Source organism: Pseudorasbora parva, chromosome 2, assembly GCF_024679245.1.
Source record: "Pseudorasbora parva isolate DD20220531a chromosome 2, ASM2467924v1, whole genome shotgun sequence".
Lineage (NCBI taxonomy): Eukaryota > Metazoa > Chordata > Actinopteri > Cypriniformes > Gobionidae > Pseudorasbora > Pseudorasbora parva.
Genome location: NC_090173.1, coordinates 19,341,524 through 19,361,015, shown reverse-complemented (window position 1 = coordinate 19,361,015; position 19,492 = coordinate 19,341,524). Strand labels below are relative to the sequence as shown.

The following is a 19,492-nucleotide window of genomic DNA, read 5'->3' as shown; positions in this document are numbered from 1 at the left end:
TATATATATATATATATATATATATATATATATATATATATATATATATATATATATATATATATATATATGCCTATAAAAGTAAGTGATTCAAGACTGCAGTGATTTTTCTTTTCTAATCTTACACTTTATCGAGGTCTTTTTCCAAAACGTTTCATGTGATTCTTTTTTGCATTCCTTCAATAAATGCTAATTCCAGCACTTTAACAAAAGGGTTGTGTTTTCTGTGCTTAACAGCTCATTATATGCAGGACCCAATGTCCTGCCTCGAGCGTTGCGTTCAAAGGAAGCGCCGTGTCGTTCCGGAAGCAACGGAATGTCAGCGGGCGGGGCTTCGGTCTGTCGTCAACGGCGGCGTGCGGAGTGAAGTGTCACCGATAAACACTCGCGTCATTCAGCGCTGCCTGCCCTGGATCTTTAATATATGAGCCGGACGCGCCACTTCTGATATGGACGTGTAGCGACGGTTGTAATCGTTTCTGGTGCTGAAGGTAAGACTGCAGCGTGTATGATTTTCGATTACAAATTCATTCTCACGGCTGTCATTATTGGAAGTAGTTTAGTTAGCGTCCCATATGGGTACAGCAGTGCATATTAGTATATTATAGCAGATATAACGGAACCCCAGCGCGATTTGATCCTTCATAGAAGGACGAAAGGGCTTGTCCCTTAAAATACAATATTGATACAGATCAATCACCCTGATCAAAATGATAAAACAGCTGATACAGGCCTGAACATGAACACATGTCTGTTCTTCGGATGTGTCCGATGTAGTTCTGTTTGATATCTCTGGATGTATTTGTCTACTGTAGGCTAATGCTTATTTTAGGGCAGGCACACACTGAAGACTTGTAACTTTGTACTTTGCCATTGGGATTGATATGGATTTTCCCCAATAAATTATTTTATGACATTTAAAGGCACTTCTTAAGGAAATGAAAGAGAAATATGTAATTTACTCACCTGCATGTTATTCCAAACCCATATAGTTTTCTTTTATTCTGTGGAACATGAAAGGAGGTCCCACTTTATATCAGTTGCCTATTATTTATGCGCATAACAAATAAAGAAACGTGTTAGGTACAATGTACTTGTGTTGTATACAGGTAATTACAGATGTATTTACAGCTGTTATTGCATTTAGTTATTTTCAATGTGACTATGCATCTGCACACAGTATCACAGTATGTGAATTGTATGAAATTATTCATTTAAATGTTACATAGTAGTCAAAGATACTTAATATAAAGTGGATCCCAAAAGGAGATGTTTTTGCGAATGTTCACACTGCTCTACTCCATACAGCAAAAGCAAGGATCCAGGGCTGTCAAGCAACCAAAAAAAAAAAAAAAAGGGACATAAATAATATAGTAACTAGAACGAAATAATGCATCTCATTGCCCTTGTGCTTGACAGGCAGACCTGTTGTAGGGATCAAATAAGCAGAGGGTTGATTAGATTGGAGTGATCAGCACTTTCATTAAAAAAGACACACAAAAAAAAACAGAATTGCGAAATGTATGCTTTCAATTCCGTGAAAAAAAATAATGGATTGACAAAATGTAATTTGTCAATTTCGAGTCAGAATTGTGAGATAAAAAGCCTCAATTGCCTTTCTATGGCGGGGGAACAAAATCAGAAATGTAAACAATGCTGAGGGAGAAAAAGTCAAATGCGAGATGTAAACTAGCAATTGCGAGTTTATAACTTGCAATTGTGAGATGTTTAAGGTGCAGTGTGTAATATTTATGCGGATCTATTGACAGAAATGCAATATAATATACATAACTATGATTTTAGTGGAGTATAAAGACCTAATATTATGAACCAGTATTTTTTTTTTTTTTTACCTTAGAGTAATTTCGATCTCCATACACCCCGGGTCTCCTTTCAGTGAAGTCGCCATTTTGCGCCGCCATGTTTCTACAGTAGCCCTAAACGGACAAACTTCTCTACCGAGCGCTAGCTACTCTCTGCTGTCTCAGGCGACGACATATTTGTCCTGTGTCGGCCACCGTAGCTTCTCTATAGCCCCATTTCCACCAAAATTACTTGGAAAAATTTGTCCCAGGAACAATTTTTCCCTTAGACCTACAGCTGTCTGTGTTTCCATCGCGGTCTGAAGTACCGTGAAGATTAGTCAGAGCCCACTGGATTTTGTCCTCCGCATATAAGCTTAATAAAGCCTGAACCTCGTCTCCGGGCCATCTGCCGTATTTTTTAAACTCCATTGTTGATTTTAATAGCAAACAGCTCTTAACTGCACGCACCACAACAGACTTTTGGGTTGAAATGAAATGCTGTGTGAACTCAACCAATTCATCAATTTCAGCACCCATGTCCCACCCACTCCCGAAAGTTCCTGAAATTTGAAAAAGTACTAACTCGTGAGCAGGGACTTTCTGAGGGGGGACATTTTTACCTGGCACTTTATTTAGACCCTGCAATCGAAACATACCACCCCAAAGTCCCTAGTTCTTGAGGAAAGTTCCTGTGGTAAAAACACGGCTTATGTGCTTTGAAAGAGAGGGGTGAGTGTTGTGCGGTAGTAATTTGCAACCTCACCACTAGATGCCACTAAAATTTACACAGAGCACCTTTAACTGAGTCAAAAAGTCCAAATTGTGAAATATAAGCTCACGATTGCGAGAAAACAAGTCGAGAAAAAATTGTGAGATGTTATTTGGCAGTTATGATTTCACAACTTGCAATTGGGAGATATAAATTTACAATTGTGAGAAGAAAATTGTACGCAGAAAAGGCTTCAATAACATCTAACATCGGCTGATTTATAAAAAATGCTCAATAAGTGTCATGTCTATCTTTCCCAGTGCAATCATTGAATCATTACAGTGGTCATTCCTAAGATTTCGATTTGTGTTCCACAGAAGTCATAAATATTTGGAATAACATGAGAAAATTTTCCTTTGATTTCTTTAGTAATATTGTTGTGCAATTCATTTGATCTGATTTTGTGGTGCGTTCCTGATGAAACATTTGTTGTTCTGTTGTATGGAGCTTGAGATTGCAGCAGTGCTGACAGCTCCGAGGAGAAACAACACATGCTTCTACTAGTGCCACTCTCTTCTTAGCACGCTCCTGATAGTGCACATACACAACCACTTTCTCCAGATTTGTGTCTGGTAGTGCCATGGTGTAGCATGTTTATTCACTGGAGTCGTGTTTGCACTGTAATTATAGCCATATGATACATGCGGCCCCGGCCATGAATTCATCTGAATAGTCCCTGTATAAAGGAAGGAAAATTGAACTCTCAAGTGTTAAGGGATTCTTTCTGGACAAACTTGTTATTTTCTTAAAAATGCCTTAGGTGTGTAGTTCGGCTCTCATGGTGTGTTTATGTGTAAAATTATACAAATAGTACCTGTTCGCTTAGCATTCATACTGTTAATCTTTTAACACCAAACCTAAAAATACAAACCAAACGAAATAAGGATAAGATCACGTTGTATGGTGTATATTCGAGATTGAACTTACCAAACATAAAAATAAATTTAAAAAATGCTCTGTGCTGGGCTAAATGTGCTTGTTGTATGCATGTACATATGGTCATATTTTGCTAGCTGAGAACTCAAAAAGAGCTTCTGAAATGTGTAAAGTACTCAAAACGGCAGGAAGTTCTCTGTTGAACACAAACAAAGATCAAGAAAATGGCGGTTCTCACGCCTGTACCGAATTGTAATGGGCAATGTAGCGCCTATGGCGAGAAGAACCAGGTATGCTTTAGCATTCTGATGTCATCTTGTGACATCACACCCTGTTTTTGGTTAATTTAGATGTCTATTGGCCTGTCCAAATACCCACACTTTTGCTCTTTGCACTTGACCTCTTGTCTACTTACATGACGTAATTATTATTAAGTGCGCATGAAGACCGCAAGTGTGTAGAACTTGTCATAAGCTGATGGGACGTACTTATAATGTTGTAAAAATGCAACTGTTTTTGTGTTTATTTTGATTTTAAATACTTTGCATTTCATTCAGTGTATAAAGTTAAATTATAACAAGAGGATTTGAGTGTGCAGAACTTGGCACTGGACAAAAACTACAGTGTTGAGTGGGGAGGGGATTCTAACTAAAACACATCTGATTGGTCATTGCATTCAATAAATCATCTGATATGTTTTTGAATGGCTACTTTGCTCAACACTGCAAAATATGTTGTAAATAGAATTATATTAGTTTTGATGCTCTCAGTAGCACATTCACCAAGTATGTTTGTCTATGAGTTTATGATGAGAGTATTCATGAAAGTGCAGAATTTAGAGTCATTACTAATTTGGATGCCTCTGATTGGCCATTGCATTCATAAGTTCAACAGAGTCGTGTGTGATTGGTTATAAAACGTAATGCTGTAAAACGCGTCAAAAGCAGTGTTAGGGGTAACGCATTACAAGTAACTTGAGTTAAGTAATCAGATTACTTTTTCAAGTCACTAGTAAAGTAACGGATTACTTTTCAAATTTACAACAAAATATCTAAGTTACTTTTTTTTTTTTTAAAGTAACGCAAGTTACACATTTATTTGACTGACAGCTCTCCTGTCCCCATGTTGAGAAAAAAAGTGCAGTGCAGAGGTGTTGTGTGTAAACATGTTGTATTTCTAGACTAAATGTGAGCATTTATTCATCTCACTTGCACAATAGAGATTCAGTACTCCTCACAATGAATAAAATCAGTCAAAAGCTAAATCAGAATACTATGCAAACCGCCAATAATTAAATGTTAAATAAAACAAATATATTTATGCACTAAATCCCACTTAATTGACCAATATCTTGTTGCTGACCTTTAATAATTCAGTTAAACCATGAGCAAAAATGACCAGATTACTTTTTCTCCTGCGTCCTATTCTTCCCTTATCCAGAGCTGCATCCTCTAATGCTCATGCATGCATTTGCATTTTTACCTCCGCCTGAGGCGTATTATTTTAATTTTGGTATGGTCTTTACCTTTGTACAAATATAGAATTTTTTTGTTATAAAAAAGCCCAGCCCAGGTGAGAAAAAGTAACGCAAAAGTAATGTAACGCATTACTTTTCTTAAAAAGTAACTAAGTAACTCAATTAGTTACTTTTTAAGGGAGTAACGCAATATTGTAACGCATTACTTTTCAAAGTAACTTTCTCCAACACTAATAAAAAGTATGATGTAATCGACACTTTTCATTTTCATTTTATTAGTAGATTTATTTTTAATGTTCATGTGCATTTTCGGCCAAAACCTCTTAATTTTTGCCCTGTAGCTTCCCCAGCCTTACACATGTTCAGCCTATCCATACTAACAAAGCAATCGCACCAGTCTTTGTTAACCAACTCTGCCAAGTGCGATCACACACTAAGATAGAATAGGGTTTATTTGTTAATTTGCTTTATCAAGGTTTGAGTTTCAGGATGTGTTCTCTGGTTGGTTAATGGGTCTCTTTAGCCTATTTTTTCGGAAGTTTCTCACAGTTAGAAACTATTTTAGCTAGACGACATTTTAGCTTTTCATATACTTTGGTTTTGTGGAAAGGAAATTGTCCTCTAATCAGCACAAATGAGCAATACCATTCCGGACTAGCTGGGTTAATAAAGACAGGAAAATATGAGCTCACAAGACAGAAGGGGAAGACTGAGAAAGTCACGAGTGATGGAAGACTCTGAATATTGCATAATTTGTTTTTGAGTGTTTGACAAATATATTTTTCAGTTAAAATGTAAGTGAACATTTATGTTTTAGATGCCTTGAAAGTTTGAAACACATTTTTAATCACCTTTTAGTGTTTTTGCAGTGCACTTAAACACTTATGTGGTATGACTAATTCACGTTTCATAGTATTTTTTACATTTGTGAATAGTGGGTGTTAGTGCATTGTCGTGTGGTTGCTAGATTATTCCGAGTTGTTGATTTCTGGCCCAAGTAGTTCTGCTCGCTTCGAAAAGTATTTGAGGAATTGTGTTTCTGTGGCGCAAACAGAGCAGGATGTTTTATTTAAAATGTGTAGTAGTTTTAGCACAAATTATTCAATATACTGTAGTCTCAATTAACATGGTCATAAAAATATGCAGGAATTGGATGTGGTTTCTAAAGTTTTGGTGAGGTATATCATGTCACACTGCATTCACTGCTTGACATTTCATGTGAAATTGCCCTTTTCATAAATAGATAATTGGCTTTTGTACTCTGATAGTAACTGGTAAAAAAAAGTTGTTTTTTCTTATAACATTTGGTAACTTAAGCTTCCGTCTGCTGAACTGATAACATGCACGGCTGTAGCTTTGAGTTCCTCCAGTGAGTTGGCACATTTGTGTGTCTCTGTTTGCTTTAAGGTGCGTCTATGTGTGACTTAGTCACAACTAACCATGCAGTTTCAAGAAGGTGACATTATTCATATATTGTTATGATAAGACCATAATTTCACTGTATGCATCTTTTTGATCATCAGTATCTTAGGATTTCAAACAACTCTACCTAGATTATTCAAAAATTGCTCATCTTACCTCTGCAGTTGGTTGCCAAGGTGTTGCTATCGCTGCATCCGAAATCAAATACTTCCCTACTTGTGAAAAACTGCACACTAAAAGAATAGTATGTCCAAGTAGTTGTCAGTTATAATCATCAAAATTAAAAGAAATAAACATTTGAAATATATCAGTCTGTGTGTAATGAATAAATATAATATAAAAGTTTCACTTTTTAAATTGAATTAGTGAAATAAATCACCTTTTTGATGATATTCTAATTATATGACCAGCACCTGTCTGTATGAAACAGGCTACAATGATCGTCGCTCCAAAAACAGCTCTCAAAGCGTCACATTTTTATAATTTCAGTACCGACTTGGTACTGAAGTCAGTACTTTTGACAACACTATATAACTACCCATATTCATACTCTAAATAACTTATTTTTTTAGCGGTCTTTCAGTAAATTCCGATTCAAAATGAAATGTAGTACTTACTCAGATAGTATGTGATTTATTTATTTTTTGTGGACGCACTGTATATATTTAATAAACTGTTAAATGTGCTTCTATGGTGTTCAAAAGTTACCACCCTCAAGTCTCTATTTTTTCCTGGTTTCTAAAATCACTTTTGTTTTTATTCTTCAGCAAGGGTAAAGTCTGATTGCTTGGAAAACAAAGAAGTGGCATGATTTGAGGTTCTCTTTTTGTTCCTCTCTCAGAGGATGGGAGCAGTGAGCGCTCACTGGAGGAGATGTCATTCGGTCGACTCCTGCGACGTGCATCATCCAAAGCCTCGGACCTTTTGACGTTTAACGTGGGCACGGGGGGATCGCGGACCGTGCTGGATGGAGAGATCATCTTCTCCAAGAACAATGTGTGTGTGCACCCGGCCGAGCCCCTGCCCGGACTGCCTGAACATCACCCAGGTACCACACACCCGCAATCTACAGTACAGCTGATTGTAAATTACGGTTATATATCAGTAAGGTTTTGCCACGTGTGCTATAATCCTCAGCAAAAGTGTCTTTATGAATTTGTTTTTGATGAGTTACATTGTATCTTTAAAACATCCAGCTTTTTACAGACATCGTTGAGACCCGTCGGTAAGTTTTTAAAAAATATATGTTTTTGAAAGAAGTCTCTTATGCTCAGCAAAGCTGCATTTATTTGATCAGAAATACAGTACAAACAATAATTTTGTGAAATATAATTAACATTTAAAATAACACTTTTCTATTCTAATATATTTTAAAATGTAATTTATTCCTGTGATGGTAAAGCTGTATTTTCAGCATCATTACTCCAGTTTTTAGGGTCACATGGTCCTTCAAAAATCCTACGAATATGCTGATTTGGAGCTCAATAAACACTTATTATTATTATCAATGTTGAAAACAGTTGTGCTGCTTATTAATTATTGTGAAAACCGTGATGATTTTTTTTTTCAGGATTCTTTGATGAATAGAAAGTTCAAAAGAACAGCATTTATTACAAGAAAGAGAAATCTTTTATCAAATCATAAAAAAAATTTCTGGCACTTTTGATCAATCTAATGTGTCCTTGCTGAGAAAAAGTATTAATTTATTTTTGCTGCCCCTAAAACTACTGAACGAGTTGTATAAAATTATAGAAAAAGTTCTGCTTTTTACTGTTAATGGTCACTAATTGTGTAAATAATTTATTTACAGTATTAATCTCGAATTTTATGTATTAAATAAAATATAAATATTTGTGAAATTTAACTAAAGAAATATTATTAATACTTTTTTCCCCTCACAATTACAGATTTCTCGTTATTTTGCACTAGACATGTAAATTCACAGCCTATTTTTGTAATTTCATTAATATTTGTAAAATAAGGATGCGGATGTCTACTAGTTAACAAGTAACCTTGGTACAACATGCCTCAAATAAAACTTTCACAGATTCTAATCCCAGCACACAGTGACTGGTGTGCAAGTTGCAGCTAAATCATCTTTTGGGTTTTTTTTTGTGACTGTGTCCTCTTTCAGGTTACCTGTGTGTGCACCTGGAGAAAGACGAGGCCCTCGGCTCCACCCTCATCCTCACCTGGGTGCCCAACTCTCGCATCCAGCGTCAGGACGAGGAGGCGCTCCGTTACATCACGCCCGAAAGCTCACCCGTCCGTCGCAACCCCCGCCGCCGAGCCCACCGGAGCCTCTCTCGCCCGCCGCCCGCCCCTGAGGAAGAGGAGGATGAAGAGGGGGCGGAGCCGGCTTTGCAGAACCAGCAGCTTTTGGAAGAGGGCGATGAAGGCTCCTGCGAGCTCTCTGCGGACGAGGTGAGCCGCGACAGCACCCTCGGCTCGGATTCGGACACCTTCTCCTCGCCCTTCTGCCTTTCGCCCGTCAGCGAGGCTCTGGGCGAGACCAGCAGCTCTGTCTTCCTGGACAATGAGAGCAGGTGAGAGAACCTATAAAAGCAGACATTTTATTTTGAGTTTGTATTTGTGTAACCACCACAGATATTGAGGGGGACCTATTAAATAGAAATGGGCATTAATATTCCTGATGCTTGATTCCTGATATTCCTGATATGATTTTTTATTTATTAATACGGAAAATGACAAAAAGTTTTAAAAGTTAAATATTTAGGCTGGTTTGCCTCGGCAGTCTAACAGCGCTCGTCGGTGTCGAAATGATTGAGATGGCCGATCAAATCAAAGAAGGCGGGACTTACCCTTTACAGATACTGAATACCCATTCCAGCATGTCGATTTAATTTTAATGGTAAAAATAATGAGAGGTGAGATGTAAGTAGCTAAGCATTGAACTGTGTTATGATAAACATTAAACAGCCAAATAATCTCTAATGGTAGAAACTACTTGACTTTTTTTTGGTCAAATTTCACCATTCTGAATTAAAATATATAGGATGAATCATTTAAATGATTTATGTAATGCATAACTGAATGTGACAAGACAACGTGTGAGGGTATTTGAATCCATCCAGTGTCAATGGACTCTAAAGTTCCCGTTCTTCACGTGTTTTCGAAGCTTTGATTATGTTTACAGTGTGCAATATAACATGAGTTCATGTTTCGCGTGTAAAAAAACACAGTATTTTTCACACAATTTACTTATCTGCACAGCGCTGTTTCCTCTGTCCTAAAAACGGCCTGATGATTTCCTTGTTCTATGAAGTCCCTCCTTCAGAAACTCGTAACGAGTTCTGATTGGGCCTGCGCTTCCCGTGTTGTGATTGGACAGCAGCTTAACACACATTGCCCGGAAAGGTCCCGCCTCTTACCATAACGGGGAGATGCAAGCGCTGAATGCGCGCTCTTCTCCACAACGTCAACAAACGGTTCTAGTGAAGTCATTCCTGAAGGAAGTGCAGGGCTGTAGTCCAAACCGGCCGTTCGCTGTAGGCTTTGAAAGGGAACTTCTGTTAAATAAAATATCTCGCTTGGCATTGAACTTTGAGCTTTATAATTTTACAGGTATTATTTATGCTCTAACAGCAACATTTCACACTAACTAAAGTTTGAAAGATGGAATCGCGAAGAACGGGACCTTACATTCAAAAACATCATAACTAATAAGTAATAGGCTATTTTCTACACTGGTTTTGAGGCTCTCTCCTGAACGCTGGGTTTTGATGGGCGTGACACACTGGAGACATGTGAACGCCCACGGCTAGGATTAGATAAGATTTACAGAAACAGACGTGCAATGTCCCCACGTGAGCTGGATCTTCATTAAAAATAGTTAATCCATGCATTCATAATATTGGAATCCGAATGAAGCTTATGCAGCATATTTATTGCTTAGAAGTTGGATCCGGTTTAGCTCTATGTAGGCCTATGTCATGTCAGGCAAGAGTCGGTGGGCGGGGCTACAGAATCAGGCGTTGTTCATCTTTGTTGTTCTGAGATCAAACCTGGTGTCTATAAAAGCTTTTCTTTGACTAACAAGGAAGTTTTCAGCTCTGAAATTTACAGGATATTCATATATTACCATGACCGTTTATATATATCAAAAGCTCAAGGGAAAGTTGGTTTCTCAATTCATCACCCCTTTAAAGTCGCCTTTCATCTCAATTCATGACCCCTTTAAATCTAATATTTAAGTTCAGTTCACATGAGGGAGGGATTGTTTTGAAAGTAGCAACTGGAATGATCCTCTGACAGGGCTCGTAAACGTCTTTATCAAATAAATGCAATGATTTATTTCTCATCCACCTGCGATTTATTGGAATGTTATTTCTGTATTACTTGGCCCGCACAATCTGTGGATATAAGTGTGAACATACACACACACACACACACACACGCACACCAAATGCTTGCTGGCCTGCCGACGGACTTACGTTTTGGTAGCCCGTATGGAAAACACATAGCCCGGGACTACTATTACATATAAAAACACGTTTCTACTCACATAAGTGTGTTGCACCATTCCTGTCAGATCCAATATAGAAGCACAGCATTGTGTTTTAATCTCAATTTGTCTGCAAGTCCAGCTCGACCTGAGACTTGTTTAGAAACGATTCCGCAGTGAAATTAAGCAAGCACATGTACAATGTCTTCTAATATTTTTATGGAAACAGTGATAAATTTTTTTCAGGATTCTTTGATGAATAGAAGGTTCAAAATAAAAGCATTTCTTTGAAATAGAAACATTTTATAACGAAATTAATCTATTTACTGGCACAACTGATCAATTTTAAACATCATTGGAGAATAAAAATATCAATTAAAACAAAGCACGTAAGATGTTTGAATTAATTAATATTTTAATTAATTAAAATTAATATTTTTATTGTTTAAATATTTTTACAGTAGTGTATATTGATTTTACTGTAGTAAAATAGTGAAAAAAAATTAACTGTACTGTAAAAGCAATGGTAGTTTGGCAGAAACTCCAGTGTGAGTTAAACTGTAGTGTGAGTTATAAATTATTTATTTGTGTTCTTTAATAATATCTTTTTTATCATCTTACCAGACCGTGTAACTTTTTGAACTGAAGTTGCACGTGTGAGGCGGTGAATTGCAGCAGATGTGTTCAGTGGCTGTTAGATGTTAGCATGCGTCTGTCATGTACATACTGTGCTGCTGCAGGTCTGTGTGTAGTAAGAGGAGCTGCTCAGAGCTTATTCATTATTCATAGACCAGCTCAGCATGACTTATTACATTTTTTCAGCACAGCATCATGTGTTTCTGTTCTGAACAGCTTCAGCATCCTGTGATCACAGTCCGTCTCCCATAAGTGTTACCACAGATTTAATGATATAACGGTTTTATCGACAATCGTTTTTCACTACTGCTGTTTGTAATGGAGTACCAGCATGAATACTGCATACTGTATACAGCATGCCATTTAAAAAAAATGTGAACAGTATCTATGTATGTATGTATATATGTAATGTCTTTCAGAATATACACACTTTCTTTAACAACATAAAATACTGAAAAAAATAAACAGCTATTTAAAAAATATCTAATAAAAATGTGATGCATCATGCTAGTAAATCTGGAAGCATCCCGTTCAGTTTACTGTTTTTATACTGTAAATAAGATAATTCTACCACTTCAATTATTTCACGGTTTAAAATGATATATTAATTAAATGATTAAATAATGTTATTTCTACTGTGTATTATATTTTAGTGTAAAATACTTTATATAAACCTTTAATATAAATAAAGTATATTCACATGCATTAAAAGACAATGTATACATGTTATTTAGGACTGAAAGCATTTTTACAGTATTTTAATACGTGTGTGTGTGTGTGTGTGTGTGTGTGTGTGTGTGTGTGTGTGTGTGTGTGTGTGTGTGTGTGTGAGAGAGTGTGTGTGTGTGTGAGAGAGTGTGAGAGAGTGTGAGAGAGTGTGAGAGAGTGTGAGAGAGTGTGAGAGAGTGTGAGAGAGTGAGTGTGTGTGAGTGTGAGCGTGTGAGAGTGAGCGTGTGAGAGTGAGCGTGAGAGTGAGCGTGAGAGAGTGAGAGAGTGAGAGAGTGAGAGAGTGAGTGAGTGAGAGAGTGAGTGAGAGTGAGTGAGAGTGAGTGAGAGTGAGTGAGAGTGAGAGTGAGAGTGAGTGAGAGTGAGTGAGAGTGAGTGAGAGTGAGAGTGAGTGAGAGTGAGTGAGAGTGAGCGTGAGTGAGTGAGCGTGAGCGAGTGTGAGAGTGAGTGAGAGTGAGTGAGAGTGAGTGAGAGTGAGTGAGAGTGAGTGAGCGTGAGAGAGTGAGAGTGAGCGTGAGAGTGAGAGTGAGAGTGAGAGAGAGAGTGAGAGAGAGAGAGAGTGAGAGCGTGAGAGAGTGAGAGTGTGTGTAATGCGCCTTTCAGAATATAACCATAACCATCTTTAACAACATAAAATACTGAACAAAAAACAACAAAAAAAGTTTTAGTGTAAACATTTTAGTGTAATTATTTATATTAACTTGTTTAGTGTCATTTATTTGTATCTTCGTGTGCATTTAAAATATAATAAAGTATTACACTAAAATACATTTTTTATTTAATATACTTATAAAGTGTATGTGAAATTATTTATTTATTTATTTATTTATTTATTTAACTGAAGCATTTTACTTTATTTTTCCTTAAACGTGCAGTATGCAACTTTTGGCCACTAGGGGTCACTCATTCAAAATAATAACAACTGACGTACTTTGGTGACGTCGGGAAAGTGCGTGGGCTCATGGGAGTTGTTGTCATTATTGCCAGTCAACCAGCGAATCTGGCATCTCCAGCAGAAAACATGTTCACTGACAAGGTAATTGATTGTTATATTACATCTCTATTATTGTTAAATTTAGTTACGGCTTTTCACTTTATGTAATGTCAATCTAATGAAATAGCAGCGAGCTACCGTTACTTAACAAACTTATCAGTAACGTTAGATAATGTGCGAGACAGAATGTTGTGCGGACGGTCGCTATGTCAACACACCTATAAGTTGGTAGGCTATGTTGACATATTAACCGCGCATCATAATTTGAGTTACTCAAATTATAGATATGTTGACATGGCATCCGCGATTGTCGAACATTCTGTATATCAACTGTTCAATAAGGAAATACATTTCAATTTAGTTTATCATTACCAACATAAAACAGTAAATGAGAGAACCAGCACCTGTAATACGTTGTTCATTGGAACACGCGCTGTGTCGCTCCCCACGTTCATCAATCATTCTAATAAACATTTATTTTGGAACTCGGAGATATATGAATAAGTAGATCATTATTAAATCAATATTATATGTAGCTAGTATTAACATATGATAAAAGTGACGGTCACCTTATATTAATTGACCAAGATAGTGGCATATTACCTTATGAAGCTAACGTTACTTTCTCCAGCTACATATAAAACCAATAATAGCTACACTGAAAAAAGTATAACTTTAGTGTTGTTCGTTTAATGTGTATTTTCTCATTGAAATAGCTTAATTTTTTTAATTTTTTCATGTCAAGTAAACATTTTAGCTTAGATTTATGGTTCAATCCATTTTTTTACATTGATAGAATCTAAATGGGCAGCGGGACATTAAACTGAATTTATTAATTTGATCGGAGCATTTTTTTTAGATTAAGCAGGATTTGCACATGCGCATTGTTGACTTGCAGATCCCGCTCTCTGTGGTTAAAAAAAAAAAAAAAGTCTGAGAACTGTCTGAGAAGAAGAACACAGCACGAACTTGAGCGGTGGCCGTGACGGTAACGTTACATTTCAACGGACGTCAGACCCATCCAGCCAGGCTCCGAGACAGAACTACGAGGAACATTGATAAGGTAAGAGAAACTTTGTCTACCGTTAACGTTTTTACCTCAAGTATATCTGACGGGACTTGAGTCTGGCCGTAATTTCAGCGCTAACGCTTGATAGCGTGTAAATTAACTTTTAAGATAGCACTCGAAATGTTCGTAATCTTCATTCAAACTATAACGTTCGGTTATTTTAGCCCCTCATTGGGCGGGTGAGTAATAACCTAAATGCATGCAAACTATCTAAATTCATTTTGTGGGGGCATTGACCGTGTCAAGGGAAAGAGTTAACAATAACATTTCTCGAAACAAGTGCAGTTATAGCCTATATAAGCTACAATATTTTCTGCTTAACTTTTATTAGACTCCAGTTCAAAAGAAAAGTGTGTTTTTTCGCTGAACACATTCTCTGCAGTCCGAGCGCGCTGAAGCGCTTGCTCATATATCTGAGGTAAATCATTAACACCATCACTGCTTACAGTATTGAACTAAATACATTACAATCGGCTAAAACGAATAAGCAGGTTACTTTTCTGAAAAAGAGTGCTCCCGAGTCTGTGTTTCTCACAGTTTGCGTGAATCGCGGCACAGTTCCACACACACAAAATACCGGCAGTTCAATAGTGAAACTCGCAGCTCTTAAAGGGGCCACACTCTATTCCAGCTCTTAAAGGGTTAGTTCACCCAAAAATGAAATTAATGTCATTAACTCCTCACCCTAATGTCGTTCCTTACTTTTAAGACCTCCATCTTCACACACAGTTTAAGATATTTTATATTTTAGTCCCAGAGCATATGCAGTCAATGCCCACTTTACTGTCCATTTCCAGAAAGCTAATAAAAACATAATCAAAGTAGTCCATATGTGACATCAGTTGGTTGATTAGATTCTCTTGAAGCATCGAAAATACATTTTGGTCCAAAAATATCAAAAAGACTTTATTCAGCATTGTCTTCTCTTTCGTGTTCCTAAAAAAAGATTAAAACGGTTCGTGAATCAGTGAATTGATCGATGATTCGGATCGCCAATGTCACGTGATTTCAGCAGTTTGGGAGTTCGACACGCGATCCGAACTGCTGAAATCACGTGACATTGGCAATCCGAATCATTGATTAATTCACTGATTCATGAACCATTTAAATCTTTTTTTGAGGAACACTTCGTAGATTGAAAGTCATAGTTTTTGTGATACTTGGACCAAAATGTATTTTCGATGCTTCGAGATTCGAATTAACTAACTGATGTCACATATGGACTGCTTTGATGATGATTTTATGAAAGTGAATGTTTTAGGTCGGCATATAGCAGAGAATAGACTGGGCACACGACTACTCGTTTACGTATGGCATTTGCCATACCCTGGCATTCCACATTTTTAGACCTAACTGTTGATTCACTAATGAGTTGTTGTTGTTGTAATTTAGTACGGTTGTGCTGGGGATTCTGTTTTGTGTTCACCATCTTCTAAACTTATTTCTGTATGCTCTACTTTTAAGATCAATTTAAGTTCATGCGAATTACAACAGTTCCTTTGGTGACAAGTTGGATTACAAGTTCTTGGTGCAGTTGGACAAGCACTCCACCAAACTGTTGGAGGTCATCAGGAGCAAGGGAGGAGTCCACCTGGACATTGCAGGTTTTAGATGAGGTATCTATGAATTTGATAATCAGTGGGATCCATGGCTGAATAGTGTTTTTTTTTTTTTTTTTTTTGTAATTGTTTAATTTTAATTCATAGTTATTGTTCTTACTCAGACTGCAGACATCACCATCAGAAGAGAATGCATCCTCAAATCTCTGATCTACCTCGGCGAACCTTTTGCGCACCTTTTCAAAGAATACCAGGTAAGGGCATCTCTCTCACTTGCTCACACAAATAACACCTACAGACTAACATGGTCATAGTCTAGGTTTTCCTAGCCACTTTTAATAAATAGGGGTGTGATGAGAAACTCAGCTCACAAGATGAGATTTTAACACTATTTATGAGAAATCTTTGATGCTGAATTTTGAGCTGTGAACACTTAGACCATGTCCAGACGTACCAAAACAATCTTTTTTTTCCTTGTCTTCCCTGGAACACTGTCAAAATAAGTGTGTCCAAAGGAATCCATTTGCAAATGACTTAACACCTATATGCAATGTAAAATCCATGCCTGGTCCTCTCTCTTCCTTCACTGTCGTCGCTCCTCCTTTTATTCTCCCTTCACTCCTCTGTGAAAGCTCTGAGACCAGTGTGACGTGCAGTTGGCACTGATCATCCAATTACTTACCGGCCTCGCTTTGCTCTCACTCGTCACGCGCCTATTCAAGTTCAGTTTAGAGTGTGTAAGAGCTGAAAATGGGAGAGTTCTGAAACTATAATGTACTTATTTTCTCTTTCTTTTTTATGCAGGAAAATGAGATTGAAGAACTGGAGCAAACAACCATGGCGATCTTTATCACTGGGAAAGAGGATCCTCTTCATCCACCAAAAGACATTAAAATTGTCATTGAAGGATCAGAGGTCCGGAACCTGCTTGCTATATTGCATACAAATAGGTTATATTTAAAGGTTTAGTTCGCCCAAAAACGAATATTCTGTCATTAAAGGTTCCGTTCTTCGCAATTCTATCTTTCAAACTTTAGTTAGTGTGAAATGTTGCTGTTAGAGCATAAATAATACCTGTAAAATTATAAAGCTCAAAGTTCAATGCCAAGCGAGATATTTTATTTAACAGAAGTTCCCTTTCAAAGCCTACAGCGAACAGCCGGTTTGAACTACACCGCTGCACTTCCTGCTGTAATGACGTCACTAGAACCGTTTGTTGACTAACCCTCCGCCCACAAGAACACACAAAATAGGGGGCGTGGTCTCGTTGCTCTCCTACGTGGAGAAGAGCGCGCATTCAGCGCTTGCATCGCCCCGTTATGGTAAGAGGCGGGACCTTTCCGGGCAAAGTGCGCTAAGCTGCTGTCCAATCACATCACGGGAAGCGCTGGCCCAATCAGAACTCTTTATGGGTCTTAAGAGAGAGAAATGACATTGGTGTCATTAAAGGCCTGTGTGAGCCATCGGATTTCAACTAAAATATCTTCAATTGTGTTCCGAAGATGAACAGAGTTCACGAGTGTCGAACAACATGAGGATAAGTGATTAATGACAGAATTTTTATTTTTGGGTAAACTAACCCTTTAAATGTAGAGCTTACAGCTCTGTATCAGAAACTGATGCAGTGTTCACTGTTCACTGTCTGAGGAGCAGTTCCAGGATTTGTCTCTGGTGTTCAGCTGAAAGAGACTGTTCATCATCATATACATTTATGGACATGAAATACATTTGTATCTTAATATTTTAATTGTATTTTAGGATGTTTTATGGTGAAATGTGTTGTCAGAAAAACATTCCTAATTTAATATTACTACTAATGTGATGTCATCAAGTGGTGATTTGATTATTTGTAACAAATTTGTATTTTTGTGTGGAGCAGACTGTTCTTCATACATGTGAACATGTTCATTGAACAATAAATATAAATGTGTTCTAAAGGAAAGTGTTATGATAGTCATTGATCAAAATGTTTTAAAAGCTTTTTTTTTTTTTTTGATTATACATTTTAAATAATGACATCTTAATTTGAGACAACCTAAAATAATTAATTTACTTTGGCCTATAAATATTACTTTGTTTTAATTTAAATAATTAGTTTATCCCAACATAAAATAATGATTTGTTAGTTTGATCCAATTTAAAATAATTAGTTTGTTCCAATCTAAAATAATTAGTTTGATCAACCTTTAAAAAGTGGTTGCATGGATTTAAACTTTTCAAATTAAACTAAATTAAATTATTTACTTGAGTCAATGTAAAATATTTCGTGTGATCGATTACTTCAATTTTTTTAAGTTGATCCAAGGGTTTTATTTTTTCAGTGTAGTCCATCTGCGTTTTACACATGACATCATCGTGTCACCAAATATACGGATAGAAATACTTTTGAATCAGTTTTTTAAAAAATAGCTCTTTCAGTCTCCAAAAACAGAGAATCCGCCTGTTTGAAAAGCCGATACAAAATGTATAACATTACGTATTCAGCTAAACGCGTCTCAATGTGGTCAAGATCGCTATGCAATATGCAAACATACAGCATGTTATGATTATATGATTATTATGTTAGCTGAATGGTTACTTAAATGACCTGTTTATTAAAACGCAATCGAGATCAGCATCTCTCTGCAGTCCGAGCTTGTCACGAAGATTTCGCCATCTTTCAAAGGCTTCTCCAAGGTTTACACGTCTCTTGCTTCTTCTACTGTCCCAAAATCTTCTGGGGTCATTTTTTTCACCCTTACGTTTGCGCTTTGTTGAGCTGGCAAAACGTACAGGCAAAGAGTAGTCATGATCCATTATCATACAGACTTTTTTATACGGGGGTTCCCCTTATACTGTCTGTCAGTGTTCCTCTTTGAGTTTGGCGGTTCCGCCCATAGGTTCCGCCGAGTTTCGCAGGAAGCAAGACGCAAACGTGGATATGACGTGAAAGACTGGCGACATAACGGAAATAAAGACACGGTCCGTGTCTTCGAATTAAAATATTAATTTCTCTGGATTTAGAAGTTAATTGGAACTGTCGGGATAATGTAAACACACAACTTTAAAAAATATATAACATAGATATAGTGAACTTTTATATTTTTAATGCTGAAACATTACATATTGTGCCTTTAAAGGGATAGTTTATCCAAATTTTTACATTTTTTTTAATTGAATTTGTTTCAAACCTTTCTTTCTTCTGTTGAACACAAAAGACAATATTTTGAAGAATGTTGTAAACCAGACAGCTGATGGTTGAGGGTGACTGAGTGATGACAGAATTGTAATTTTTGATGGTGAACCATCACTTTAAATAATTTCCTCCTCCAAATATTACACTTGTAATGGTCGACTGTGACCACATGGTGGAGACATTACAGGGCGATACGCATGAGAGAGAGAGAGCATTGGAGAAGTGCAGGTTGGCAGAGAGAGATCTCAGCCTGTGTTTCTTCCCTCCCCCAGCTGCTTCATCTAACAGTCCCTCTTTCAGCATGATTTCCTCCCTTTGTTATTTGGCCTGAGCTGCGGGGGTGAGGCCAGGACATGAGCTGCCCATCGGATCATAAATATCAGTGGTTTATGTTTGACTGCGACTGTGATGGACTGCTTCATTCCTCTGTGTTCCTTTGGGTGGAGAATGTTCTGTTAGGCCTGTTTTTTTGCCATTCATTTTCTGGCTTCCACTTCCTCTTTGGGTCCGTCATGTTTA

The 19,492-nt window shown here is 37.2% G+C and overlaps 1 protein-coding gene across 3 annotated transcripts in view; it reads left to right on the top strand.

The window, feature by feature from the left end:
* The first annotated feature begins 309 nt into the window (after positions 1-309).
* tbc1d16 (TBC1 domain family, member 16) overlaps positions 310-19,492 on the top strand; it is a 41,978-nt gene continuing 22,795 nt past the window's right edge. For 2 of the 3 annotated variants that reach the window (XM_067458424.1, XM_067458418.1), the window contains exons 1-3: positions 310-491; positions 7,191-7,397; positions 8,484-8,895. In XM_067458424.1, the coding sequence (XP_067314525.1) occupies positions 7,223-7,397; positions 8,484-8,895 (587 nt within the window). In that variant the 5' untranslated portion in view covers positions 310-491; positions 7,191-7,222. Of the gene's footprint in view, positions 492-7,190; positions 7,398-8,483; positions 8,896-19,311; positions 19,479-19,492 lie in introns of those variants that run through there. The other variant, XM_067458429.1, reaches the window with a different exon arrangement.